The sequence below is a fragment of the Hyperolius riggenbachi genome, chromosome 7, assembly GCF_040937935.1.
Source record: "Hyperolius riggenbachi isolate aHypRig1 chromosome 7, aHypRig1.pri, whole genome shotgun sequence".
In the NCBI taxonomy this organism is placed as follows: domain Eukaryota; kingdom Metazoa; phylum Chordata; class Amphibia; order Anura; family Hyperoliidae; genus Hyperolius; species Hyperolius riggenbachi.
The window spans coordinates 295,567,947-295,595,631 of record NC_090652.1 but is presented as its reverse complement, the minus strand read 5'-3'; the positions used below and the strand labels follow the sequence as shown (position 1 = coordinate 295,595,631).

The 27,685-nt window shown below is 43.4% G+C and overlaps 1 protein-coding gene and 1 long non-coding RNA gene across 4 annotated transcripts in view; one reads left to right on the top strand and one right to left on the bottom strand.

Annotated features, from left to right (window-relative positions):
- The window catches only part of LOC137525142 (uncharacterized), a 435,287-nt gene that overhangs the window by 192,872 nt on the left and 214,730 nt on the right, over positions 1-27,685 (bottom strand). For all 3 annotated transcript variants that reach the window (XR_011022871.1, XR_011022872.1, XR_011022870.1), the window contains exon 4: positions 25,605-25,696. This is a non-coding gene — a long non-coding RNA (uncharacterized lncRNA). The remainder of the gene's footprint in view (positions 1-25,604; positions 25,697-27,685) is intronic.
- IHH (Indian hedgehog signaling molecule) overlaps positions 1-27,685 on the top strand; it is a 146,893-nt gene that overhangs the window by 73,272 nt on the left and 45,936 nt on the right. Inside the window, exon 2 of the mRNA XM_068245998.1 lies at positions 1,701-1,962. Within this exon, the coding sequence (XP_068102099.1) occupies positions 1,701-1,962 (262 nt within the window). The remainder of the gene's footprint in view (positions 1-1,700; positions 1,963-27,685) is intronic.

Here is a 27,685-nt window from a genome sequence, read left to right as displayed (position 1 = left end):
CCATACACTGTACTAGGGACACACTTTAAATGTTGTAATAACCAGGACAAATGGGCAAATAAAACGCATGAGTTTTATCTCTCATAGCACATTTATAATGGCTGAAAACTGAGAAAGAATGATTTTTTTTCCTTGTTATTCCCTTTAAAATGCATATACGGTAACATGAAAAAATTCTTAGCAAAACGTACCACCGAAAAAAAAGCCTAATTTGTGGTGAAAAAACAAAACAAAACAATATATAGATCATTTCAGTGTGATAAGTAACAATAAAGTTATTGGTGAATGAATGGGAGGAGCGTGATGTGAAAATTGCTCTGGTTTTTAAGGGGAAAAAAACCTGTGGTTGGGTAATGTGGTTAATTGGTTGCTGTGAACAAGGAAAAACATTGCAGCAGACTTTTCATACATGTGATTGCTGCTGAGGGGCCCAGATAAGAAGCTTCAGTAGGGAGGACCCTTCTTCTTGCTGACTTCCTGGAACCCTGCATAGGCAGTATGTTTTGGCCCCTGCATAGGCAGTATGTATGCTACTATCACAAAGTGCCTGCGTGGTCATCCTGTTTGATGTATAGTAGTGGAACCCGGGAAAAAAGTAGGAAATATGGGGTGGAAACATGAACAGGTCAAAAGTTATCTAAAGCAGGTAACATTCAGCGACAGCGATGTGATCATGAATGAGAGGTTTGCAGTGTGGTTAGCTTTTGTGGGCAGGGTAACTCCAGGACAGCACAGCCAGATGGGAGCTGTATAGTAGGCACAATTCAGTTGTATTGAATGAAAAATGTGCAGCGCGTACACTGCTCCGGGTAGACAGACGCTGTTTGTGCACGAGAACTGTACCACTTGTGACTTGCTGTGTTTACTCCAATGAATCAAGGGGAACGTGCTACATCCCCCCCGGCCAATCAGACGGCAGCGGGCTCCTGGGAAGCACAGACTGGTCGCTTTCCCTCTCTGCACTCCAATACTGGCGTCAATCTTGATACCGATCTTGAATGAGTCTCCTATATGTGCGAGCCGAGGGTAAGATTCCCGGCAAAGGGAATACAGTCAGTAGTTTTCTGATGTGGACCTGAAGATGATAAATACATATATACTAGTAAAAAGGCCCGCCTGTTAAAAAAACGGTGCTTGGCTACAGGTACGACATCTCCTCCACCTCCCGCAATGTGCACACGGCCACAGCCCGAAGTCTGCGCATGCGCGCTAGACACCACCGACACAGGGACAGAGGAAGACGTAGGGACAAGGATTTTATTATATAGGATATACTGTATATAACACATTTAACACACACACCTTTTGGTGGTGCACTTCCAGGGAGGACGGTGAAGAGATGCTGCAATTATCGCAACAGGTGCGATAATTTAGGACTGGCAAAAAATGCCATCAGATCGATCTTCAATAGATTTCATACTGAAATCTATTGGAAATCTGTTCCTAGTAAAAAATGTTCCTAAACACATCAGATAGATCAGAAATCTATCTGATGATCTATCTGCTGCTAATCTAACGAGTGTATGGCCTGCTTAAGTTATTTATTATGTTGGGAATTTGGTTGTTTTGTGGAGAATCTGGTTGTTGGGAAGGGAATCTGGTTACTATGTGGGTAAGTTATTCATGTAGTGGGGAATCTGGTGGTTGTACAGGGAATCTCTATATCAGTGAGGTAACTCATGTCTTCTCTTTCCCTGCAGCGTTGTAAAGACCGCCTGAACTCTTTAGCCATCTCTGTCATGAACCAGTGGCCCGGCATCAAGCTACGGGTGACGGAGGGTTGGGACGAGGACGGTCATCATACTGAGGAGTCTTTACATTATGAAGGGCGAGCGGTGGACATCACCACCTCCGACAGGGACCGCAATAAATATGGCATGTTGGCCAGGCTGGCCGTGGAAGCCGGTTTCGATTGGGTCCACTACGAGTCCAAAGCCCACATCCACTGCTCTGTGAAGTCAGGTAAGATCAGCACCCTCTATATGCATGCAATGGTGACGTCCTCAGTGTATTGTGTCTGAGTGTTGTCTTTCCGCACTGTTATATACTGCTTGTAATTAATTATACCGTTCTCCATACTATAATAATTGTATATCCAGCATGTACAAAAGCTGTTCTAATCATTACTCTGTCTGCATCTTTAAGTGAATATATATATGTATAGTCTTTCTAAAGTTTTTTTTCTTTTCAAGGAATATGTGATTTTGATAATTCTAACAGTATTTATTAATTTTTTTTTAGGTAACTTGCAACATTGTATAGTTGGTATTTAAAATTGTAAATGAAGGCAAGCAAAGGCATTTGTACAAAAAAAAAAGTTAATTATTTTTTTCCTATTGCAAAAATAATTTCACAGTAGAGGATTAGAGAAACAATGGGCTTAAAACAGGAACTGGAAGGAAGCCCGGAGGTTGTGAGCCTGTTTTACATACTGCATTAAACAATACTTAATACATTTCAACTTAGTGCTGCATGGGAAGTTGATTTGAATTTTTACCAGTGTACTAAGTCATTATTTTTGTTATTTTTTTTTTTTTTAAAGGTAATTTAGAATTCCTCTCCCCCTTCAGGGATGAATTTGTATAACCTTGGTCAACCTCCATTCATCAGCATTATTATTATTTAGTACTAATATAGCGCCGACATCTTCCACAGCGCTGTACAGAGCATATTGTCACTGTCCCTCAGAGGAGCTCACAATCTAATCCCTACCATAGTCATATGTCTATGTATGTATCGTGTAGTGTATGTATCGTAGTCTAGGGTAAATTTAGGAGGAAGCCAATTAACTTATCTGTATGTTTTTTGGGATGTGGGAGGAAACGTGAATGCCCAGAGGAAACCCACACAGGCACGGGGAGAACATACAAACTCGTTGCAGATAGGGTCACGGCTGGGATTCGAACAGGGGACCCAGCGTTGCAAGGCGAGAGTGCTATCCACTGCGCCACCGCGCTGTCCACCTCAGCATGACACAATAACACACAAGACTAGAACATTCAGCCATTAATGGCCTTAAGCAGACATCTAACGTAAAAATGTGACTGACTTCCTGTGCCTCATACCCTGGGAGCAGCAGTCATGGCCAGTAAGAGATAAGCAATATCGTGATTCTTGTTTTGCCAACATTTTTTACAAAAATTCTCATTTTTCTGAGGGTTTTTCCTCCAGCCATATTTTAATACAAAGAGGCTCTGAGCGTGATCTAGAGAAAACACTGTTGTGCACTCCTTATCGTTATTGCCTGAAGAAGCAGGATTACGCCTGTGAAACGCCTTGCTTTTGTCTATTTGCAATATATGAATAAATGTTTCTGTTTTGAATAAACAACAGTTTCATGTCTGCTTCGGGGAGGTAAGTCCACCACTTCCTCCTTTGAGATCTTTAAAGATTTTAGTACGCTTTATCCTGTTGGCGCCTCTGTTCTCCTTTAAAGTACCTGTGTCCACCTCTGGTGGAGGGGTTTTTATCCCCTTTCTTCTCCCGATCTACAGAGAGCGACATCTTAATCCTGAGTGAGGACAGGTCTAATCTCCTCGCCTGCCTGTATAGTGGTGGCCTTATGGTGACCCAGTTTTGTGAGGATAATAATTACTTACCTTAATATACCTCATTTATTTTGCATACTACACCATATCGGGCTCTCAGTGTCCTTTTCTTTCGTTTAATTGGCTTACATGCAATTAGCCCATGATCGTGGAGCCTATCTTTCACTGATGCAATTAGATTTTTTTTATAAAAGCATAGCGCTGATTTTTTTCCCTGTATTTGCATTTGGGTTAAACCGAATAGGGGCACAAGAAAATAACATAGCAAAACGCATTGCTATGCGATTTCCCTGCAATTTCCTGCTCACTTTTTTTGTATCGAATCCTCAGGAAAATGCAATTGCAATACAAAAATACAAAAACAAATGATCGCAGGAAAGTCATGTCAAAACACACAGGAACTCGCGCATTGTAATTGTAAATTACCAGTGAAAACTGTTCTAAACTTTTTGCAAAAAAAAAAAAAAAAAAAATTCTATATTTTAGTGAAATTTAATTTCTTTTTGAAAATAAAGTACATTGATGTGAAAAGGACTTGAGAAAATGTATGTTTGTGAAGATTTAGTCTAAAAAAAATTATCTTCATGGTGCTATTCAGTTCACAAATTTTACTGGTTTATCCATAAGGGGGAAAGCAAATCACATTCATGGTGTATGCTCAGTACGCCATAATCACATGACATGGCGCAATTTGTCCTGGGCGCTGGAAGTCATGTGACAATTACAGGTAGTCTCCGACTTACGAACGACCCGCTGATACGAACGGCATGGATTCTGTGTTTCCATGGGAACAAGTCACAAAAATTTTTTCAAATTGGACTTGTAGTTTTTGAGAAAATCGATTTTAAAAATTCAAAGAAAAAATGGCTTTTAACCAGTTCCCATCCTGCATACAGTATAATCACGTCATCTGAAGTGGCTCCTAAAAGCCACATGACGTGAAAATAAGTTACTGCAATTTTATGAGCACAGGGTGCGTGCTAGCACGCACCTGGGCTCATTATCCTCTATCATCCATCCTACACTAATCAAGGATCCCCTTCCTGGGGTCTGATCCTGCCACCCCCCGCCCGATTCCCTGTAGTAAGCCCTCTTCCCCATGCAGCGATTGGGCAGCAGGAAGGATTAGCAGCATGTAAACAACATACCTCACCTCGTTCCAGCGCGATCAGCCTCCCTTCTATGCATCACCGCTGCCTGTGTCTTAATGCTAAACGGATCGAGTCCCGGCTTGATGACGTCATCAAGCCGGGACTCGATCCGTTCGGCACTAAGACACAGGCAGCGGTGATGCACGGAAGGGAGGCTGATCGCGCTGGAATGAGGTGAGATATGTTGTTTACATGCTGCTAATCCTGCCTGCTGCCCAATCGCTGCATGGGGGGGTTGTTTGAGGAGAGTGTGTAAGTTACAGTCCATATAGTTAGGGGATTTAAAGGGCACATCTACCATTAATGGGGGGAGGGGGGCATAGAGGCACACCGGGCTATCTATGGGGTATAGAGGCATACCTGGCTAGCAATGGAGGTGGGGAGCAAAGGGGCACTCCTGGCTATCTATGTGGAGGGGGGGGGGAATAAATCTGCACATCAGGCTGTCCATGGCAGGGTCAAAAGGGCATATCTATGTGTTGATACTGGGGGGAGGAGCTAATAAGGGGCACATCTGGCTATACTGGGGGCAAAAAAGGGCACACCTGGCTATCCATGGAGAAGTGTGGGAATAGAGGGGTACATCTGGCTCTCTGTTGGGGGAGAAGAAGAGAGGGGCACACCTGGCTATCAATGGGGGTGGGAGGACAAAGAGGTGAATCTGGCTAATAAAGGGGCACATCTTGGCCTTTTATATGGGGAGGGGCAAATAAATGGCACATCTGGCTGTTTATACCGGGAGGGGGCGATAAAGGGGCACACTTGGCTATCTATGGGGGGGGGGGGGGGGGGGGGGAGGCAGAGGTAATAAAGTAGCATACCTGGTTATCTATGGGTGGGGGGGTATGGCGGAGGGGAATAAAGGGGCACATCTGGTTAACTACGGGGTGGAAGCTAATAAATGCGTTTAGCTTTTTGAATATGTATGCCATGAGGGTAAATTACTGTTATTTTGTCAAATATGGCTTGTAATTACTGATAAAGTACAATGCGAAAAAATGGAAAAAATACACTTTTATTTACAAATAATATACTGTCGCCATACATTGTACTAGGAACATAATTTGAATGTTGAAATAACCAGGACACATGGGCAAATACAATGCGCGGGTTTTATCTATGGTAACACTTTTTATTTTCAAACTGTAAGGTCTGAAAACTGAAAAATAACGACTTTTTTTCATTTTTTTTTTCATTATTCCCTTTACAATGCATACAAAATAAATAATTCTTAGCAAAAAGTACCACCCAAAGAAAGCCTAATTGGTGGCCAAAAAAACAAGGTATAGATCATTTATGTGTGATAAGTATTGATAAAGTTATTGGCTTATGAATGGGAGGAGTGTGAAATATAGAAAACTGCTCAGGATTTTTAGGGGGAAAACACCAGGGACGCGAAGTGGTTAAACTTGTATAAGCAGACACAGAGGGCAGAGGTGACACAGAGGGGGACACAGTAGGCACAGGGGGGCACAGAGGAGGTACAGGGGACAGAGATGGCACACAGTGTTCCAACTCAAGAACTGATTCAGGTTAAGTATGAGCTTACAGTCCCTATCTCTCGTTCATTAACCGGGGACTACCTGTATACTGGAGATATATATATATATATAGATAGATAGATAGATAGATAGATATAGATAGGAAGATTTAGCATAACCCTAAAGGGAAAATACATTGATGGGATTAATAATTGTATCTACAGACCTAAAGCCTGGTACACACTTTCAATTATGGTTGGCCAATCACTGACCAATTTTACCACCTTCATGTAGTATGAGGGTCAACAGATATTTAATATTATGAGCAGATTGTGTAGGTAAACCCTCATTCTACATATAGCTGGTAAAGTTGGTCAGTTATTGGCCAATAATAATTGAACGTGTGTAGCAAGGGCTTCTTCTTAGGATATTCCTGGAATCGCATGTTCTTATTTGGTTTTAAAAATTAAAAATCTAGGTTTTATGATTGAACCTTCTCACTGACATCTACTGCTGCTCGGAATGCTTACTCAACTCCCATACAGAGTAATGATGACCTACTAAACTTTTTACATGTTTCTTGCTGTCAAGAATGTTTGCTTCAATGTCACTCACATTTTTTTGACCTTTTATCAGTTGTAAGAGAATTTTGCTTCACCAGAGGGCAGAGAGTCTGGAAATTATAACCTTGGATTATTAACCCTTACAGTAAAATATATTTAAAAAAAAAATTGGAAGAAGGGGAAGTTTAAAATAGGATTGTCTTTGTATAGGCACATAGTAATCTCAGCATGTTTATGCAACTGCAGGTACTCTTTTACTAGCTCTCTCACATTATTATTTAGTATTTATATAGCGTTGTACAGAGTATATTGTCTTGACATTTAACTGTCCCACAGAGGAGCTCACAATCTAATCCCTACTATAGTCATGTCTATGTATGTATTGTGTAGTGTATGTATCGTATTCTAGGGACAATTTGGGGGAAGCCAATTAACTTATCTGTATGTTTTTGGGATGAAACCGGAGTACCCAGAGAAAACCCAAGCAGACACGGGGAGAACATACAAACTCCATGCAAATAGTGCCCTGCTGGGTGTAGAGAAGGTTTCTCTGATGCTGTTTCGAGTGATATATAGTGATTTTGTTGGCTGTTTTATTGTTTCTTTTACTTAAGTTTGTAGAAAAATTAAAAAGTACTTTATTTTTCATCTAAAAAATGTTCACTATATTAAGAGAAAATGTAATGCTTGCTAGGGGCTCCATCTGCTGATGTGACTTTGAAGTTTTGTAAATCTTGCTTTACTGCATTGTCATAAAAATCAGACCCTTTATGGCCCAGTTCTCACTCTCCACATCTGGGGACTTTGCTCTTGTTATTGAACTATTTCCTAGTAAATCTAGGTGCACACTTTACTGTGAACCAGAGGTTAGAATAAACGGATGAGATAAACAATTATATTTATCCTCCTACTCCTAAAAATATATATATATATATATCCCATGGTTTTATTTTATATTTAAAGATTTACAAAGTAGTATGAATGTTTTTTAGTCTCTGCTCAGTGGCAGCCTATTAAGTGTCCCTAAATGAATTTTGTGGCTGTAATTTGCTTATCAGTGATGTTTACTATATTCCCAACGAGGTACAGATAAGACAGAAGCTGTCACTTCCATGCCTAGAAATTAACTCTTTCAGGCAGCAAAATAAGACAAGTAAAACAGCCTGGTTATTAATATGTTTTGTACAGTACATACACGTTTATCTCATCATGTCACAGGTTGCTTTGGGTGCACTTTACACCTTTGCTATGCAAAACAATGTGTACAGCTCAGTTTCATGATGATCGATGTACGGACTGTACAAGCCAGAGAGGAGGGGGCAGATGCTGGAGGACCTTCATTTGAAGTTCCTGCAAAAGATATCCACTAAGCTGATATGTCCTGGCAAATTGTCTTAGAGAAGTCCAACATCATCAGGGGGATTCCCGTAGAGGCTTAAAGGGAACCTGAAGTGAGAGGGATATGGAAGGTGATATATTTATTACTTTTTAAACAATACCAGTTGTCTGGCTGCCTTGCTAATCCTCTACATCAGGGGTCCCCAAACGTTTTGGGTCGAGGGCCGGATCAACATACTTCAGACTGCTGGAGGGCCGGTGTATACACAAAATGATGTCTTTGCGGGCTAGACAGTGGCTGGATGGTGTAATGCAGTGGCTGGATGGTGTAATGCTGGATTGTGTAATGGTTAAGGGCTCTGCCTCTGACACGGGAGACCAGGGTTCGAATCTCGGCTCTGCCTGTTCAGTAAGCCAGCACCTATTAGTAGGAGACCTTAGGCAAGTCTCCCTAACACTGCTACTGCCTATAGAGCACACCCTAGTGGCTGCAGCTCTGCCGCTTTGAGTCCGCCAGGAGAAAAGCGCAATGTACATGTTATTTGTCTTGTCTTGTCTACCCAGGAGACAACCTGAAGTCCAATTGGACAGCAGTGTCAACTGATGTGGAATTTGGAAACCAGGGAATTACTGCTCTCTGGCTTCCATGTGGATGGGTGGTGCCAGCACTGCTAATCAATATGTGGAACACCAATATTTAAAGATGTAGCTGACCGCATCTATAAGTAATGCATTTTGTTTGTGGGGGGCCGGTAAAAAAGCCTCAGGGGGCCACATTCGGCCCACGGGCCTTAGTTTGAGGACCACTGCTTTACATCTATTACCTTTAGCCATAGACCCTGAACAAGCATGCAGGTCAGATGTTTCTGAGAAAAATCCAATTAGGTTAGCTGCATGCTTGCCTCAGGTGTGTGATTCAGACAGTACTGCAGCCAAACAGATCAGCAAGACTGCCGGGCAACTGGTATTGTTTAAAAGGAAATAAATATGGAAGCCTCCATACCCCTCTCACTTCAGGTGTGGTTTAAACATTTCAAAATGATCATAAACACTTGTTTCAGCAAAGGAAAAGCAAATGGGCATATTTTCGTGCTCACAAAAGCTTAACAATCAAAAAAAAGTTATTTGTAATATCTACTAAATTGCTAAAAAAGTATATTGTATTTTGAAAGCTTGACACAGTAAATAAAGCCATTAAAGACAGAGCTCTTAATGAGTACTCCTGTCCTGAGTAGGTCAAAAGAACAATTCTTGAGATGGATTTGACCTAAATCTAGTCTTTTTCATTTTGTATTGTGGCTTACAAATATTTAAATTGCTGTAAACATGTATTAGTGCACTGCAAGTCTTTCTGTCATTTAAATGGCAAGTGCTTTGACCCTAATTTAATAGCCTCTGGTAGGCTTCATACACATATCAGAGAACGATCATTTGAAACCACGGACGCACGATGATTAACCACTTCGCACCCAAACCGGTTTTCTCTTATGGACTAAGCAGCTTGATGGTTTAGGTATGGCCCTATTTAACCAGTATTATTTAAAGAGGAACTGTAACCAAAGATTGAACTTCATCCCAATCAGTAGCTGATACCCCCTTTCCCATGAGAAATCTTTACCTTTTCTCAAATAGGTCATCAGGGGGGTCTGAACGGCTGATATTGTGGTGAAACCCCTCCCACAGTGTGATGTCAGGACCTAGGTCCTGACAGTTTCCTGTCTGTGTACCTTGTTCCATTGTGGGAAATAACAGCTGGTTTCAACTGCCAAGCAACCAGTATCTCCCTCTGTTCATATGTATATCTATAAAAAAAAACAACCTTTCCTATCACATTGGCCTCAATTCACTAAGATCACGCTGGAGATAATAAGGCAAGAGAAAACGTACCACCACACAGTAAGAGAGTTATCTTATCTCTTCATTCCTTAAAGAGACTCTGAAGCGAGAATAAATCTCGCTTCAGAGCTCATAGTTAGCAGGGGCACGTGTGCCCCTGCTAAACCGCCGCAATAGCGCCGCTAAACGGGGGTCCCTTGACCCCCAAACCCCCCACTGCAACACTTGGTCGCAGACTTGGTCGCTCCTGGAGGCAGGGCTAACGGCTGCAGCCCTGCCTCCAGTCGCGTCTATCAGCGGCGCATCGCCGCCTCTCCCCCGCCCCTCTCAGTGAAGGAAGACTGAGAGGGGCGGGGGAGAGGCGGAGATACGCGCTGACAGACGCGCGTGGGGCAGGGCTGCGGCGGTTAGCCCTGCCCCAACCAGTAAGTGCTCCCCCGCATTACAGAGGGTATTTCGGGGGGTAAGGGACCGCGTTAAGCCGCGCGATAGCAGCGTTTTAGCAGGGGCACACGTGCCCCTGCTATCTATGAGGTCTGAAGCGAGATTTATTCTTGCTTCAGACTCTCCTTAAGTTACCTCCTCTGTAGTTAATTTACCTCCTCTGTAGTTATTTTGCCTCCTCTGTAGTTAATTTACCTCCTCTGTAGTTATTTTGCCTCCTCTGTAGTTAATTTACCTCCTCTGTAGTTATTTTCAAACGCAGTTAATGAACAGCCTGTCTTTAACTCTGGAGTTATTTTAAGGATTGGAGAGTTAACTTAAAGACAGAAGAGGTAACTTTAGGTTTGCCTGAGGTAAAATGTTTCCTGAATACGACATGCCTCATCACCATGGTGATAACTCTAGAAACGTTATTAAAGACAGGAGATAAGCTTAGTGAATTGAGGCCATTGTGTTATAGATAATGCCAGTTGGTGCTGTCTGTTTTTTTTTCATGTCTGCCAGGCTGACATGGGCTGGTTGTGAATAAAATAATATGAACAAATTACATGACAAATATCAATCATTTATTGATCTGTCTTCTGTTTTTTAACTTCTCATTTTGCAATGCATTGATTTATTTTTCTCCCTTTCCACTTAACCTACTCTTTAGTGATATAGTGATATATACATGACAGATAGACACTTAAGTGATATATACATTGCGATAATGTCCATGACGATAAGGGTTAACATGTGGTGCTTCCTTAGTGTTAATTATGGTAAAATTGCTTTGTGCTTCCTGCGTTCAGCAATTTAACTGCAGTGTAGAGCATCAGGCGCATTGTTCTCCCCAGGCTCTTTTAGCCAGGTGCTCCACCCGACTAGTTTTGGTGAGCACCCGGCTGTTATCAGCTCACCTCCTCCTGTGCTATAAGCAGAGTTCAACACAGAAGCACCAACCCTGCATTCTCTCATATTGCCCCATCCAGCTACTTTTTCATGCCACCCATGCTGGAAAAAAATTCTGGGGAGAACACTGAGGCCCATAGTTAGAATGAGACCTTATTGCTTTATATTTGTTTAGGATGAGCCAGGAATTACAAAGGACTGCAATTTTCTGGTCATTAAAATGAGAATTAAACATTGCATTGTTAAATCTATGTACAGATAACGAACAACAAGAAAGACTTAGCTGCTGCCTCTTTTTTTTATGTGCTCTGTAGACTTTTTTTCAAACTCATGTTTGAGATCTCTGATTGTTATATGTGCTCAGCAGACTGTGGCTGGGCATCTTTATTTAGCAGCAATATGTTAACCTAAAAGCTTCCAAATGTTGTCTTACAGTGTTGTTTAGAAATTGAAAGAAAGATTATGATTGGTTGCAATGGGCAACAGGAACAAATAACAAAGACTCTGGAGAGGAGCTCACTAGGTCAATGCAACATTTATAGTAACCTTTCATTTTATGCTGTGTGTGCCATGTTTAGCCAATGATCTCTGAACTGTGAAATCACCCTTTACTACAACTGCTGTGGTTTCTGGAAAAGTAAAACTGTTGCTTATAAAGATTGTGTTAAATGAAAAAAAGTTTTTTCAGAAGATTAAAAATTTGATCTGATCTGAGAGGGCTGCTATATTTGTTTCCTTTTAAACAATGCACATTGCCGGGCGACATCACTGGGTTGGCCTGTACAGACACTTGTCAGCTGTTCAGCTGACAATGCGTTCTGTAGCTATGCATAGGGGCGGACGGACGAGGGTGTGGCGCATGCGTGATGTTACGCAGCAGGTGGGGCAGTAGGCCGCAATAGCAGCATAGGGGGCGATATTATGGCTGGGAATGCGAAGAATCACTTGCGTTCCCATGCCTATCGGCCGGTGACGGCCAAACCGGAAGTGTTCGCCGGCGGGTCCTGGACCATCGGAGCGGGGCTGCAATCTCATTTTTTTACTTGACTTTAGGTTCACTTTAAGTAAGGTGTGTGTATGAGGCTTTTGACTTAAGTTTGACCGTTTTTGCCACATGCATGTTTCAGGTGTGTGATTCAGACACTACTGATGCATGAAAGATCAGCAGGACAGCCAGGCAACTGGTGTTGTTTAAAAGGAAATAAATATTGCAGCCTCCATATCCCTTTTTTGGGTCAGTTGTCCTTTAAGGGAATCAAAAGCCAGAGATCCCCAGTTTTGTTGTTCTGAAATGGGCTTCAGTAACATTTTTCCCCGTCTAAAATATTTATTGGGTGAGAGTCAAGCTGATTCTTTGGCTATATACAGTAAGGGCTCAGCCACACTACAAGCGCTTTTCTAAAAGCTTTGTGATTGATTAGCGCTTTCTGAGCGATTTTTAAAAAATCACTCCCATTCACTTATATTAAAATCACCGTGAAAATTGCCGCAATCGCATACACAAACAAAATTGCAATCACAATAGCTCAGAAAAGTGTTTATAGTGCGGCTGAGCCCTAAGGCCTCATTCACATTGCGTTCCGCCCACACAGAGCAATTTATTATTTTTTATTAAATCGCTCTGCTCTGCATGTTATAAGCGCTTTTGTAAGTGCTTTAGTAGAGCAATTATTTAAACGTCAGTGAGAAAGCGATTACTTTGCCCCCGGGAATGAATAAATACAATGGGCCTGATTCAGAAAGCGGTGATAACTCAGTTATCACGCCTAAAAGACTTTAGGTGTGATAACCTTTGCACCGTTGAGTTAGGACCGCTTTGTGCTGTTTACCGCGCGCGGGACAATTCTGCGCACAACGCCCATAGGGTTTCATGGGCGCATCGCGCTGTGCGCGCAACACTTTGCGCGTGGGAATTTCGCGCGAGTTTCTTCTTATCACGCCTAAACAGAGTTTAGGCGTGATAAAGGGCTTTTCGCTGGCGTGCAAACAGTTTGCACCGCTTTGTGAATCAGGCCCAATGTATTTATTCACTAAAGCGCTGGGGAAGTCCCTATACAAAGCGCTTTTTCCTCATACCTTCCATTCAGGGAATTTGTACAAATCTGCGCCTTAAAAAATTCCAAAAACCGCCTCTAGTGTGAACGAGCCCTTAGTACATTGTTCACTTAGCAGCTAGCACCATCTAGTGCTTCTAATGTGCATACTTACCTGGCAAACTCAGTCTTTCTTCAAGGTTCCGCCTCCTACCCTCTCATTGCCACTGCCGTGGAAGTGGCAGTCCATCACCACAGTCCATCACCACAGCTCTGTCCCCCAATACTCTCCTGCTGATTGTCACGGACTAGCTTGCCCCACCATGTATATAGAAACTCCCCTTCCCTCTCATTGGTGCAGAAGCTGTTAGCATCAGATAGGGTAGCAGGATGCTCATGGCTGTTATGCAGCATGATGACATCATTATACATGGACATGCGCAGGACACAGGGGATGCACCTAGACGCTATGTAGCCTCTCACATACCGTGTTATGTGGGATTCATACATGCATGAGTCCCACCGCCGCTTCTGAAATCCGCAGCCACACACAGATACTAATAGCCCCACGGAGAGGTTAGCAAGCAGTAACTGAACTGCCCCACTACTGTCCACTTAAAAAGGAACTTTAACCCAGGATTGAACTTCATCCCAGTCAGTAGCTAATACCCCCTTTCCCATGAGAAATCTTTACGTTTTCTCGAATAGATCATCAGGAGGGTCTGTATGGCTGAAATTGTGGTGAAACCCCTCCCACAGTGTGATGTCATGTCCATGGTCTTGACAGTTTGCTGTCTGTGAACCTTGTTACATTGTGGGAAATAACGACTTTTTTCCAACTGCCAAGCATCTCCCTCTGTGCAGAGAACTCTCAGTAATGTACAGATCACCTGACAGGATCAAAGATGTCACCACCAGGGATACATTTCAGAATGTAAATCAGGGAGAGGAAATATTTTACAATGGGCAAACACTGACTAATAATCTATAAATGAATATCGTTAACAATAAGCAATTTTATTCATTATGTTATATTCACTACAGTTCCTCTTCATAGAGTAGCTCCATTAAAATGACGCCTGTCATGACGGGGTGGGGGGGTGTTAGGATTAACCACTTTATCCACAGGTCAGTAGATATACGTCCTCTGTGACTTAATCTAAGCCACAAGTCAGTAGATCTACTGACCTGTACAGAAGCAGTGCTGTGCAGGATTGGTTTGCTCCAGTGCACATTTCTGGCACTATCTGATGCAGCACTAATTGGTGAATGGGAATATATGTTTCCTGAGCTAATGAGATTGATTGATTGATTTTTACTATTAAAAATACTTTGATTTTCTCATTTCATAGTGAAAAACACAGTCTGTAGCACTATTTCAGAATCAAATATCTTCACCATACATTGTGACAGGAACATAATCTAAGTTTTGTGATAATTGGTAAGAATAGCCAAACAAAAATTGTGTTTTTTTTTTTATCTACAGTGGCACTTTTTATTTTTAAACTGGAATTGGTAAAACTGAGAAATAAATGTTTTTTCAATTTTTTTCTTTGTTTTCCCATTAAAATGCATAGAAAACAAAATTGTTTTCAAGGGGAAAAAATGGCACACAATGAAAGCCTAGTTTGTCTTGAAAAAAACAATATATATATTTCATTTCTGTGTTGTAAGCAGGGATAGTTATTTCTGATTAAATAAGGACATAGCTAAACTGTCAAACCTGCTCTGGTCAATAAGTGGGAAAAATGGTCTGGATGCGAAGTGGTTAAATACTTACTTACCTGTTCTGTTCATCCCTCCAGACAGGTGATTGCTCTGCCCCCCTCAGAGATGCCACCTTTTCAAAATTGCCACTGTGGCTCTGGGCACTCCCATCTGCATTGTCACAGTCCGCCCCAGTTTGGCAGCCGCTGTGTAATTGGTGGCTGCCGAGTTGGGGGCGGGCCGCAGCAATGCAGGTGGAGTTTTCCAAAGAGCTTCGTCAGTCTTCGGAAACATGGGCGCAACTATGTTCCCGAGAATTTAGGAAGAGCGTCATCTGTGACCGGATGATGTCGGATTAAAGAGACACTGAAGCGGAAAAAATATATGATATAATGAATTGGTTATGTAGTACGGATAATTACAAGAATATTAGAAGAGAGAAAATATTCTCATATTTTTATTGTCAGTTATATAGTGTTTTTTGTAACATTGCATCATTCTCTAATATTTGCAGTTTACACACTACTCAGAATTCTAAATGATTTTACAGAGCAGCCCAGTGAACTATTGACCTGTCCTCTGGCAAGAAAAAACAATACAATGACTGACGGTTGACATAACAAGCTTCAGAAGACAGAGCTCTCTGCAACTTTAAAAGTCGTGGAGCTCAATGGCTTTTTTGCATAGATAACAACTGGGGTTTCTTAACTCTTCCTGTACTGGAAACAATATTATACTTATGTCTCTGCTCCTAATATTTTATTTCTTAGCTGTATTACACATATAAATCATTATTTCATTATTATTTTTTTCCGCTTCAGTGTCTCTTTAAGTAAGTATTTAAGCCTGAGACCTCCCTACTCAATCTGTCGTCATGACGCTTTTACCGGAGGTGCTCTTTAACTAGCCTAAAGGTGGCCCTGATTCAGCCATAGTGTCCATTCCGTTTTCTAGGGAATACTATTAGATATGGACTTGGTACAATCTTGCAGCCAGGAACCTGGATCTGCATGTGATGTGATGTGATGGCACCATGAATTCTGGGTAGACACAATGCTCTTCAGTTGTGTAGAATGGCCACCCCCAGTGCAGCTGAGCTAATGTTATTCCAGGTGACGGGATCAGCCATTTGTTATTGAGAGAGGTTACAGCTTCGCTTACTAAACCCTCCCTGTCTTCTGGTATAGAAGATCAATAATCAGTCGATAATGTGCTTCTCTTTGGATGACTACTAAATCAAACAGACAATGGCTTTTAAGGGAAGTACACTATAAAAAGCACGAGGTGACATGACTTTTCAGATCGTTTTCTCCTGGAGATGGACCCTGGCCAAAGCAACAGCCATGCTAAAGAAGACCTGTCTCCACCCAGCTCCTGCACTGTAAAGGTATAGCTGTATAGAGGGAAGGACTGATATAGTAAAGGATCACCTTGGTGTGGATGCTGAGGACACATGGGTGTGGATCACGAGCCATTGTTGATCTGCAGGTCTGGGTGTGCAAGCGGGCAGTACAGCAAGTGTGGGTAACTTTGAGACAAGAGGAGATGAACGACATGCAGAGGGAGTCCAGGTCTGTGTATGTGGGCTGGCAGCGCAGGTCTGTGCATGCTGGTGAGTGGGCAGCGAGGTTGTGCCCATGGACTTGAACACGGCAGTAGCCCCCAGCTTTCTCAGCGCCCTAGGCAAGGGCCTTTGTGGCATTCCCATAAATCTGGCCCTGTTACAGACAAAATATACTCTGTGGGGCTCCCATTGCTCAGTGCTAGTTAATAGGCTGCAATTATATATTGCCCAGTGTATCCCAGTTTATCTTTAATCTCAGTAATATAAGTATTCTGCAGCATTCTAAGCTTTTTTTAGGCACATTAACCCTCCTGACGGTAACGTAGTTCGGGGTAAGCCGCACAGGAGGTTTTCTCAGGCCCTGCTGGGCCGATTTGCTTAAATTTTTTTTTTTTGCTGCACGCAGCTAGCACTTTGATAGCTGCGTCAGCACACCGATCGCCGCCGCCCCACGCTCGATCGCCGCTATCCGGCGCGCCCCGCCCCAGACCCCGTGCGCTGCCTGGCCAATCAGTGCCAGGCAGCGCTGAGTGGTGGATCGGGACTCCCAATCACGTCACGACGTCGTCATCCCGCCCCGTCGCCCTCCAGGAAATCCCGTTCTTTGAACGGGATTTCCTGATCGGAGATCGCCAAAGGCTCTGGGCTCGCTACATGATTAAAGAAAACAAAAAAACTGCTGCGCTGCCTCCTGGCGGAATTCATTAGACCGCCAGGAGGTTTAAATACACTAAGACATTTAAGCCTTCTTTCGGCCATCTCCTTTTTCTGTTGGTGAGAGAGTAACACTTTGTGGCCAGCATTGCAGCAAAGCAAATTCTTATCATTCTGAGGCTCTGCTCAGCTGCAGTGCTAGCCACAAAGAGTTAATCTCTCAATAGCAGAGGGGAGAGGTGGGCGGGGTCAGGTGATCTGCACTAACTGGGGAAGGCTTGCTGGTCCCCCTCCCTGACTATCTATTGTCCATATATCCTCCATATGCCTTTCGCTTCAGGTTTTCCTTTAATTAGGAAAGCAGCAGCCCTGTGTTCCCTCTTCCCTGCAGAGTAGGAAGTGTCTGAGGCTTGAGTCCCTGTCATTACATGTTTTGTTGTCTTCCTTTCCAGAGGTCTAATGCCCCATTCACCTTGAGATTTCCTTTGTAAAATTAAAGAACAAACATTCCGCACAAATATTTGCAGAGTAATCTGGCGGGTTTGGATGCGGCTCAGGAGAGCATTCCCGAAGTCTGCAGAGTGTGCCGTACCCCCTGCAGTCTTATGCTTGGGGAGGGGGGGGGGGGGGGCGGTGTTGTAATCTACCAGCAAACCTGTTCTATTATAGAAGCAGCACACACAAGTTAAAGGGGAACTTCAGTCTAAACAAACATACTGTCATTAAGTTACATTAGTTATGTTAATTACAATAAGTAGGTAATAGAATCTCTTATCCACCCTGTTTTAAAAGAACAGGTAAATGTTTGTGATTTCATGGGGGCAGCCATCTTTTTAGCTGAAAGGAGGTGTCAGGGAGCATAAGTTCCAACTGTCCTGTGTCCTGATAACCCCTCCCAGCTGCATGCGCTAGGCTTCAAATCTCACATTCAAATGTAAAAAAAAAAAATTGCCACCAAAACAGCAGAACGAGAACATCATCATCAGAAATCCCATCATGCTTTGCACAGCATCAGGGAAAAATGCCCGGGCAGTTTTCTTCTGTGCAGCTAAAAATGAGGCTTGGGTAAGAGAAACAAAGTTCTGATGCTGTGAAACTGTTAAAGAAACACCAAGCCTCTTCAGTGCTGCTGAGTAGATTTTTAGTCTGGAGGTTCACTTTAAAGTGGACCTGAGCTCTTGCACAGGACAGAAGGAAAACCTAGGGAAATGCACCCTGTGTGTATTTAGAGAGTTTAGCCTTGTCTAATTCCCCTCATTTGTATTTAATCACAAGTTGTTATTTGATCCCTCACCTGTGTCAGCTGATTGCCATGGCAAATAAGCTCATTTGAAAGCACAGGATGTTAACAATATGTCTGCTTCCATGAAAGCAGGAAGCAGAGAAATTGCAAATGTATTGCAGGATTTGTATCGGCTGTAACAAAGAAATGTTTTTCTTTAAAGGTTATTATGCTGTTGTGTATCTTTTAGAACAGAGAGGAAGTTCTGAGTTCAGGTCCGCTTTACGTCTCGCACACACGCTAATTTAAAGAGCAACTATAGTGAAAATAACACAATCTATAAAATGTCTTATTGTTTGCAATATTCCTGTATAGATTATGTAAGCGGTGTTTGCCCATTGTAAGATCTGTCCTCTCCCTGATTTACATTCAGAAATGTATCCCTGGTGGTGACATCTTTAGTTCTGCCGGGTGACTTTTTTTTCTAATTCACTAACATTTTTACACATGAGGTAGCTGTATATTCTGGCGTATAAGACTACTTTTTAACATTTGAAAATCATCTGAAAAGTCAGGGGTCGTCTTATTCGCCGGGTGTCATTGAAGCTGGGTGATACGCCCTATCCTGTTACCGCCTCTCAGATCTCGCTACTGAGGACTGTAGTGAAGCGGCGCAGGCGCGCATGTGCGAGATCTGAGAGGCAGAGATGGAGGTAAATAGGATACAAGGGTGTTCCAGACGGGTGATAGAGGCGTGTTTTATGGGCACAGCGCAATCTATTCTTCCATACCGATCTGATAAACAGGGAGAGCGGATCAATCTGCTTAGGGAGAGGGAGAGTTGACCAATCCAACCAGTCAATTGCCTACATACTGCTATATACTGGGTACCACATACAGTACAGCACCAGTATCTGTTCATACATAGCACCAGTATATCATGTTTTTTTTATTTTTATTTGGTGTGCTATGGAAGAGGGGTAGTCTTATACGGCGAATGGAGTCTTATACGGCGAGTATATCCCAAACTCTCTATTTTACCTGGAAAAGTTGGGGGGTCGTCTTATACGCCCAGTCGTCTTATACGCCGGAATATACGGTAGTTTGATAATTTTTCTGAAAAATTGCATGACTATTCACTAAGCTTTTTACCTCATGTGGTATTTTATTTGGTATTTCAAGGAGTGATGCGGTATTTCATTCAGTATTTGATGGATTATTGCAGTGCAGTGAAAATGGATGAAAGATGTAATAAAGACTGAATTAATTTTTCTACTGACAAGTCCAAGCTGCATAAAGGATTACCATAATATTTGTATGAGCTATAAAAAAAACACAGTTATTTTATTTATCATTTTTAACCCTTTAGCAGACAATATATTTAGAGGCTAGCAAGTGCTCCAGGGTCATTTAATTTAGCACATTTTTATTTAATTTCTTATTTGTTACATTTCCCTGCTTCTAATTAGTAGTGCTGTAATTTGTATTTATGGCTGCTTGTCACTAGGTGGCAGTGTGAGACAATAACAGAGGACTTTCAGTTTCTATATTTTCTGCTAAAGAGCTCAAAGCATTCCAAGAATTTACAGCACAGGAAGTTCTGCCGACTGAGGACAAAAGCAGAGCACTTATCTCAAACGAGATAACACCATCGAAGCTGCTAATGGGATTATTACTACCTAATAATATTGTGAAATTAGGGAAATAGGTTTTTATAGTGGCTTCTGTAATAGCGCCATAGACGGTTCATATAACATTTTTCCCCGCACATATAAACCGCAGATCCCTGCTCTGCAGTACTAGCCTGACACACCAAGGCATGCCAGCTGGAATCTTAATGTCAAAGTGGGCAGCAATCCTGGACAACTTCCATATGCTGCTACATCCTCCAACCCCCCCCCCCCCCCCCCCCCCCCCGAATCACTTCAGCACTGTTCGGAGTCTGGGTGTAATACCTTTTATTTCAGGTCTAAAGCATTTTTAGAGTGTTTGTGCTGCAACACAAAGTATAGTATTGCTGCAAAATTTCTTTGCAACCACTGTACAAAAATTATATTGCAGCAATTTTACTACTCAAAAAAATAAATAAAAAATTGCTGCCATTACATTAAATAGCTCTTTGAAGTCACCCAGAATCATGGTGAAAACTGCTGCATAAACGGTAAACAAAGTGCAATTGCTACTTCACCAATCCACACTGTATGTGTCCTGGCCATGCGATTTGCAATGCGATCTCCCTTTTAAAAAATGTTCCTGAAGTTTTTTTTTTCCACATCAGGAAACACAATTGCGCCCACCAATTGCACGTAAACATCGCACTAAAACGTATTCTCAAATATACGTGAAAATCACGATCGCGGTGATAGTGATCCTGATTTTCAGTGTGGAAGAGCCCTCATAGTGGGTGCCAGGCCTGAAATTCTAGGATGTTCACCTATTACTGAAGTGCTACTCGTATCCCCCTGGTGGCAGCTCTGGGATAAGGCAGCTTGTAGACCCCTAGCTGTACATGTTCCAGCATACCCCGGACATGTCAAGACTTGCAGATGGGTTCCGGCAGGTGGTTCTTATCTGTATGAGGTACCCTAAGGAAAACAATTCACTAATGAGCAGTTATCAATGTGGACAAAATATCTTGCAGGAAATGAAAGTCTCTGCCTGTGAGGTTGTGCTAAAGAGCATTGTTCTGTTTAGAGGCAAGGCAGAATTTGTGTGCATAGCTCACAAGCGTCCCCTTAGGAGGGACAGTCCCTCTTTGGGAACCCAATTGCTCTGTCCCTCTTTCTTCCTCAATTGTCCCTCTTTTAGGACTGGTGTACAGGTCTATGTAAATATATGTATTTTTCTACTGAAAAATGTGTTTAATTGACTTTATTCCCATCATTTAAATTTATATATTTCTTATGTTCAAATGTTAACATGAAGGGAAATGTCCCAGGATAGAAAGGACCAGTGTGGTTTGAATTATAAAATAGCTTATTTTTCTTATGAAATCTTTATGGTATTTGTGACAAGAGGTGTGTCGGGGTATGGTTTGGGGTGTGGCAGGGGCGTGGCTTAAGTGTCCTTCTTTCTTATCTCAAAAACGTGGGAGGTATGTAATATGAAGGATAATGGACCAGGATAGAAAGAACCAGAACCATATTTTTCTTATGAAATCTTTATGGTATGTGTGACTATAGGTGTGCCTGGGGCATGATTAGGGGCGTGGCTTAAGTGTCCCTCTTTCTTATCTCAAAATTTAGGAGGTATGTGTGTGACAAGTCAGTGAGGCCTATCCTAAGCGACTTCTCTTCACTGCTGGCGGTGGGGGAAATCTCCTGTGTTCGACATTACACCTGATGTGTTAAGTTGCAAATGCAGAAAGTGACCTGTTGCCAATAGCAGGTTGCTTAGGCCTTATATCCAAGAGCTGACAGTTCAGTACGTGTTTGCAAGGAGCAGTCTCGTAGCACTGTGCTCATACCGAGTTGTCCCTCTAGGGTCTTTTTTTTATGATATTCGTCACAGGGGGACATGGTGGAAGACGGTCACCCCCTTTTGTCCTTGGTAAGTATGTTTTGTTTCAATGGCTCTAAATATTCTATCTGCATCCAGCTGATTGGGGGTGGCTTATAGCAATCACTGTGTTTTCTTGGCAGATTCGGTAGTGATGGGCTATGCACCGGCCACCCCAAAGGACCAAGCCTGGAAGCAATTCGTTCCCAAGCGTAAAGTGGAGGGAGAGCAAAATCTCCGCTCTGATTGGAGGACGCAAGAGGCAGCAGATGTACAAGAGAAGCGTTCCGATCGCTGGGACAACCAACTAAGGTGGGTAATGCTCTGTATAAAAACCGCTGTAAATTGCCACAGGTCTGCTTCCAGCCTCTAGACTTTTTTTTACTAATGTGTGCAGCTCCCAGCTAAACCTCCAGGCTTCCAAAACAGGCATGCAGTGCTTGCGTGGAAACGATCGGCACAACGCTGCGCCAGAATCAGCTGCCTTGTACGTTTTGTTTCCATTTTGAGAACTTTAGATCCACTTTAAAGTGTACCTGTGGCGTCACAAAGTTAAAAAATGAAATACTTACCTAAGAAGAAGGATGCCTCTGGATACTGTAGAGGTCTTCCAGGCCATCCTCTGGTCCCCCCTTGCCGAGCCCCACCCCCCATAAGATTACCAGTAAGGGCTTGTTGGTAATCAAATCAGGGCCACGCTCCTCTTCAGGCATAAAGGTGGCTGTAGTGAGCCAGAGCTGCATGTTCACGAGTGGCTCCAAGCTACTATCCAGGCACAGCCATGCATTCTTGGGGTCAGCATGGCCTTGCTTGTGCCAGAAGAGGAGCTCAACCTCGATTTTAAGGATGGCCCCGTAGAGCAGCAGGGGTACATCTTAGAATCCAGAGGCTTCCACCTCGATAGGTATTTTTTTTTCTTTTTAACTTTGTGATGCTTCTGGTTCCCTTTAAAGCAATACTGAAGCCTGCAAAAAAATAGTTAAATACTCAGCTATGGAGAGGGAAGGCTCTGGACTCCATAGAACCTTCCAGGTCTTCTCTTTGTCCCCTCGTTCGTCCGCTGTCTAGCCTTTAGGACCCCTCAGCAGGCTGGAGAAGCACTTGCATACCCAAGAGCTTCCGAAGACAGGTGCATCCGTTCTGGCATGCGTGAGTCCAGACTTGTGCATGCGCAGTATGGATCAGCTTGTGTTGGTAAGTACTCAAGGACAGGGCCGAAGAGGTATTCAACCAAGCTGGTCCAACTAGGGGTAGAAGACCTTCCGTCTCCATAGGTGAATATCAAATACTTTTTTTTAGCTTGCTGCAATATTGCTGTACAATTGCTATGCACTGGAGTGGACCCATGGGTGGAGCTTGGTGGACCTGTGTTGAGTGTAGTTTGCAGAGGCTGACCTTGCTCTGAGCTGAGGTGTATGTACCAACACTTTACAATGCCTGCTACTGCACCATAATGATAGTCTGCAAACTATTTCTAAACAGTTTGTTTTTCTGTGAGTTGACCTGCTGTACAAACGTTACAATAGTTCACATGTAAACAACATGTCCATATTAACACTGCCCACTAGGGGTCTCCATGGATGGCAAAATCTGATCAATCTACTTTCTTGTTCTAGCAAGCAAAACATTCTTATGCTACAACCATTTATACACTACAAGACAGATGTCCTGGAAAACAATCCATAACTATCTTGCATCACTTTCACCAGAGATCTGCTATATAAAGCTAGTTATGTAACACCACAAAACACCACCACTGCTAGTTATGTACTTCTCAAATCAATATAAATTAAAATGGATAGCACCACCACCACCAACACACACACGCGCGCGCCTTTCTCAGCAATTTCAATAAATGAATGGGATTTCCTGAAAAAAATAAATAAATGTAACAATGTTGCAACTGAAACAGCTAATCAATTCAAAATGTTTCATAGTGAATAGTCAGTTTAAAAGACACTTGAACTGAGAGGATGTGTAGGCAGACATATTTTTTTTTTAAACAATACCAGTGGCCTGCCATGTCTGATTGCAGTAGTTTCTGGATAATGCCCCGAAACAAGCATTTGGCTAATCCAGTCAGACTTCAGTCAGAGTATCTGATCTGCATGCTTGTTCAGGGTCTATGACTAAATGGAAATAAATATGGCAGCCTCCACTTCTCTCTCAGTTCGGGTGTACTTTAAGTCCCTGTACAGACATTAGACTTTTGACAGCTGAATGGATTATTTCAGGTGACAATCTGCTGTCTTTACAAGCCTCTCCCATTTTAGGCACCAGACATAACTCAGGAGAACAGCGATTCACTGTGGCAGATGTTTTTGGTCGAAATGTTAGGACCTTTGCCCAGCAAGAAGCCCCCCCCCTTCCACAGGATAGTACACGCAGGCTCCTCCCCTTGCCATAGAACATTACATGTGCAGCTCTCCTGCCCCCTTCTACAGCATAGTACATGCAGGCTCCTCCCTATCCCCATAGGTCAGCACATGCAGCACCTTGCTTTCCTCCCCCTCTTCATAGGATTGTTTATGCAGCCCCTTGGCTCTTCTCCCCCTTTCCATAGTACAGTACATGCAGTCTCCTTGCCCCCCTCCGCAAAATAGTACATGCTGGCTCCTCCCCCCTACCCATAGGACAGTACATGCAGCCTCCTTGCTCTCCACAGAATACTACATGCTGGCTCCTCCCTTTCTCTATAGGACAGTACATGCAGCCTCCTGGCTCTCCTCCCCCTTTCCATAATACAGTACATGCAGCTTCTTTGCTCTCCTCCCCTCTTCATAGGACAGTACATGTACCCCCCTTTGCTGTCCTGTCCCTCACCATAGTATATTACATGTTGGCTCCTCCCTATAGGACAGTTCATACTTGCTCTCCTCCCCCTCTCCATTGGACTGTACATGTCTGTTCTGTGCCTCTCCATCGCCTCCCCTCTCCATAGGACAATACATGCAGCCTCCTGCTCCTCCCCCCATCCTTTTTTCTCCATAGGATAGTACATGCAGGCTTCTCCCGATAGGACAGTACATCTCCCCTTTCCCATAGGATAGTACATGCAGCCTCCTGCTCCTCCCCCCATCTTTTTTTCTCCATAGGATAGTACATGCAGCCTCCTGCTCCTCCCCCCATCCTTTTTTCTCCATAGGATAGTACATGCAGCCTCCTGCTCCTCCCCCCATCCTTTTTTCTCCATAGGATAGTACATGCAGCCTCCTGCTCCTCCCCCCATCCTTTTTTCTCCATCTGATAGTACATGCAGGCTCCTCCCGATAGGACAGTACATCTCCCCTTTCCCATAGGATAGTACATGCAGCCTCCTGCCCCTCCCCCCATCCTTTTTTCTCCATAGGATAGTACATGCAGGCTCCTCCCGATAGGACAGTACATCTCCCCTTTCCCATAGGATAGTACATGCAGTTCAGCTGAGCCTGGCATATGTAATTGTTTTTAGGCTGCTGAGATGACTGTCAGCTGAAACAATCACAAATACCTGTATCTGCAACCTGCTTTGTCAAACTGAACTGGCTGCCATTAAATTATACAGTCTTCTCCCACCGATGGGCATACAGAAAGCCCAGGGCAAAACAAACAGCCCTATAAAACTGAGAACACAGACAGGAAAGGTTTACATGATAAACATGTTCTTTAAGTGCATCATAAAGGACTTCACTAACCTGGATGGGAAAGTCCAGCTCTGAAAAGAATGCTTCCTCTTAGTCTGAAAGGACTCATAAACGTATTCATGTCAAAACTCCTCGATAAATAGCTGATAAAACAAGCAGAACAATCATTAGTGTAACCACACAGAACTGAGACTAAATAAACACACTAACCTGCATCACCAGTTAGGTTGTTTTTTAACAGTGTTAAGGTGGCAACACACTTGTCAATTTTTCTCATCCATATCCGGGCAAATCTGCTAAAATTTAATGAACTAACTGGAAAGAAGAGTTTGCTTGATGGGTGCTGCCTGTGTCCTTCACTTCGTCTCTCTGTGCCCCTCACTTCCTGTCTCCGTGCCCTTCACTTCCTGTCTCTGTGCTGTCTGTGTCCTTCACTTCCTGTCTCTGTGCTGTCTGTGTCCTTCACTCCCTGTCTCTGTGCTGTCTGTGTCCTTCACTTCCTGTCTCTGTGCGGTTTGTGTGCTTCACTTCCTGTATCTGTGCTGTTTGTGTCCTTCACTTCCTGTCTCTGTGCTGTTTGTGTCCTTCACTTCCTGTCTCTGTGCTGTCTACATCCTTCACTCCTTGTCTCTGTGCTGTCTGTGTCCTTCACTCCCTGTCTTTGTGCTTTCTGCGTCCTTCACTTCCTGTCTCTGTGCTGCCTGTGTCCTTCACTTCCTGTCTCTGTGCTGTCTGTGTCCTTCACTTCCTGTCTCTGTGCTGTTTGTGTGCTTCAATTCCTGTATCTGTGCTGTTTGTGTCCTTCACTTCCTGTCTCTGTGCTGTCTGTGTCCTTCACTTCCTGTCTCTTTGCTGTCTGCATACTTCACGTCCTCTCTCTGTGCTGTCTGCGTCCTTCACGTCCTCTCTCTGTGCTGTTTGTGTCCTTCACTTCCTGTCTCTGTGCTGTCTACATCCTTGCTTGATGGGTGCTGCCTGTGTCCTTCACTTCGTCTCTCTGTGCCCTTCACTTCCTGTCTCCGTGCCCTTCACTTCCTGTCTCTGTGCTGTCTGTGTCCTTCACTTCCTGTCTCTGTGCTGTCTGTGTCCTTCACTCCCTGTCTCTGTGCTGTCTGTGTCCTTCACTTCCTGTCTCTGTGCGGTTTGTGTGCTTCACTTCCTGTATCTGTGCTGTTTGTGTCCTTCACTTCCTGTCTCTGTGCTGTCTGTGTCCTTCACTTCCTCTCTCTGTGCTGTTTGTGTCCTTCACTTCCTGTCTCTGTGCTGTCTACATCCTTCACTCCTTGTCTCTGTGCTGTCTGTGTCCTACACTCCCTGTCTCTATCCTTCACTTCGTCTCTCTGTGCTGTCTGTGTCCTTCACTCCCTGTCTTTGTGCTTTCTGCGTCCTTCACTTCCTGTCTCTGTGCTGCCTGTGTCCTTCACTTCCTGTCTCTGTGCTGTCTGTGTCCTTCACTTCCTGTCTCTGTGCTGTTTGTGTGCTTCAATTCCTGTATCTGTGCTGTTTGTGTCCTTCACTTCCTGTCTCTGTGCTGTCTGTGTCCTTCACTTCCTGTCTCTTTGCTGTCTGCATACTTCACGTCCTCTCTCTGTGCTGTTTGCGTCCTTCACGTCCTCTCTCTGTGCTGTTTGTGTCCTTCACTTCCTGTCTCTGTGCTGTCTACATCCTTCACGTCCTCTCTCTGTGCTGTTTGTGTCCTTCACTTCTTGTCTCTGTGCTGTGTCCTTCACTTCCTGTCTCTGTGCTGTCACTGTTCTTCACTTCCTGTCTCTGTGCTGTCTGTGTCCTTCACTTCCTGTCTTTGTGCTTTCTGCGTCCTTCACTTCCTCTCTCTGTGCTGTCTGTGTCCTTCACTTTCTGTCTCTGTGCTGTCTGTGTCCTTCATTTCCTGTCTCTGTGCTGTCTGTGTCCTTCACTTCCTGTCTCTTGGACCTCCTTGGAGCTTTTTGTATTTAACATGAAAGTTGGTACTCTCCAGGACATAAAATAAGGGACAGGAATAATAACTTGTCAGGGATTCTGAATCACCCCCCCCCCCCCCCCCCTGTAAAAAAAAAAAAAAATCTATTTCTGCTATTCTTGTTTCCAAAACATTTTTATTAGTGGAAGACATGTTAACCACCCTGGCGTTC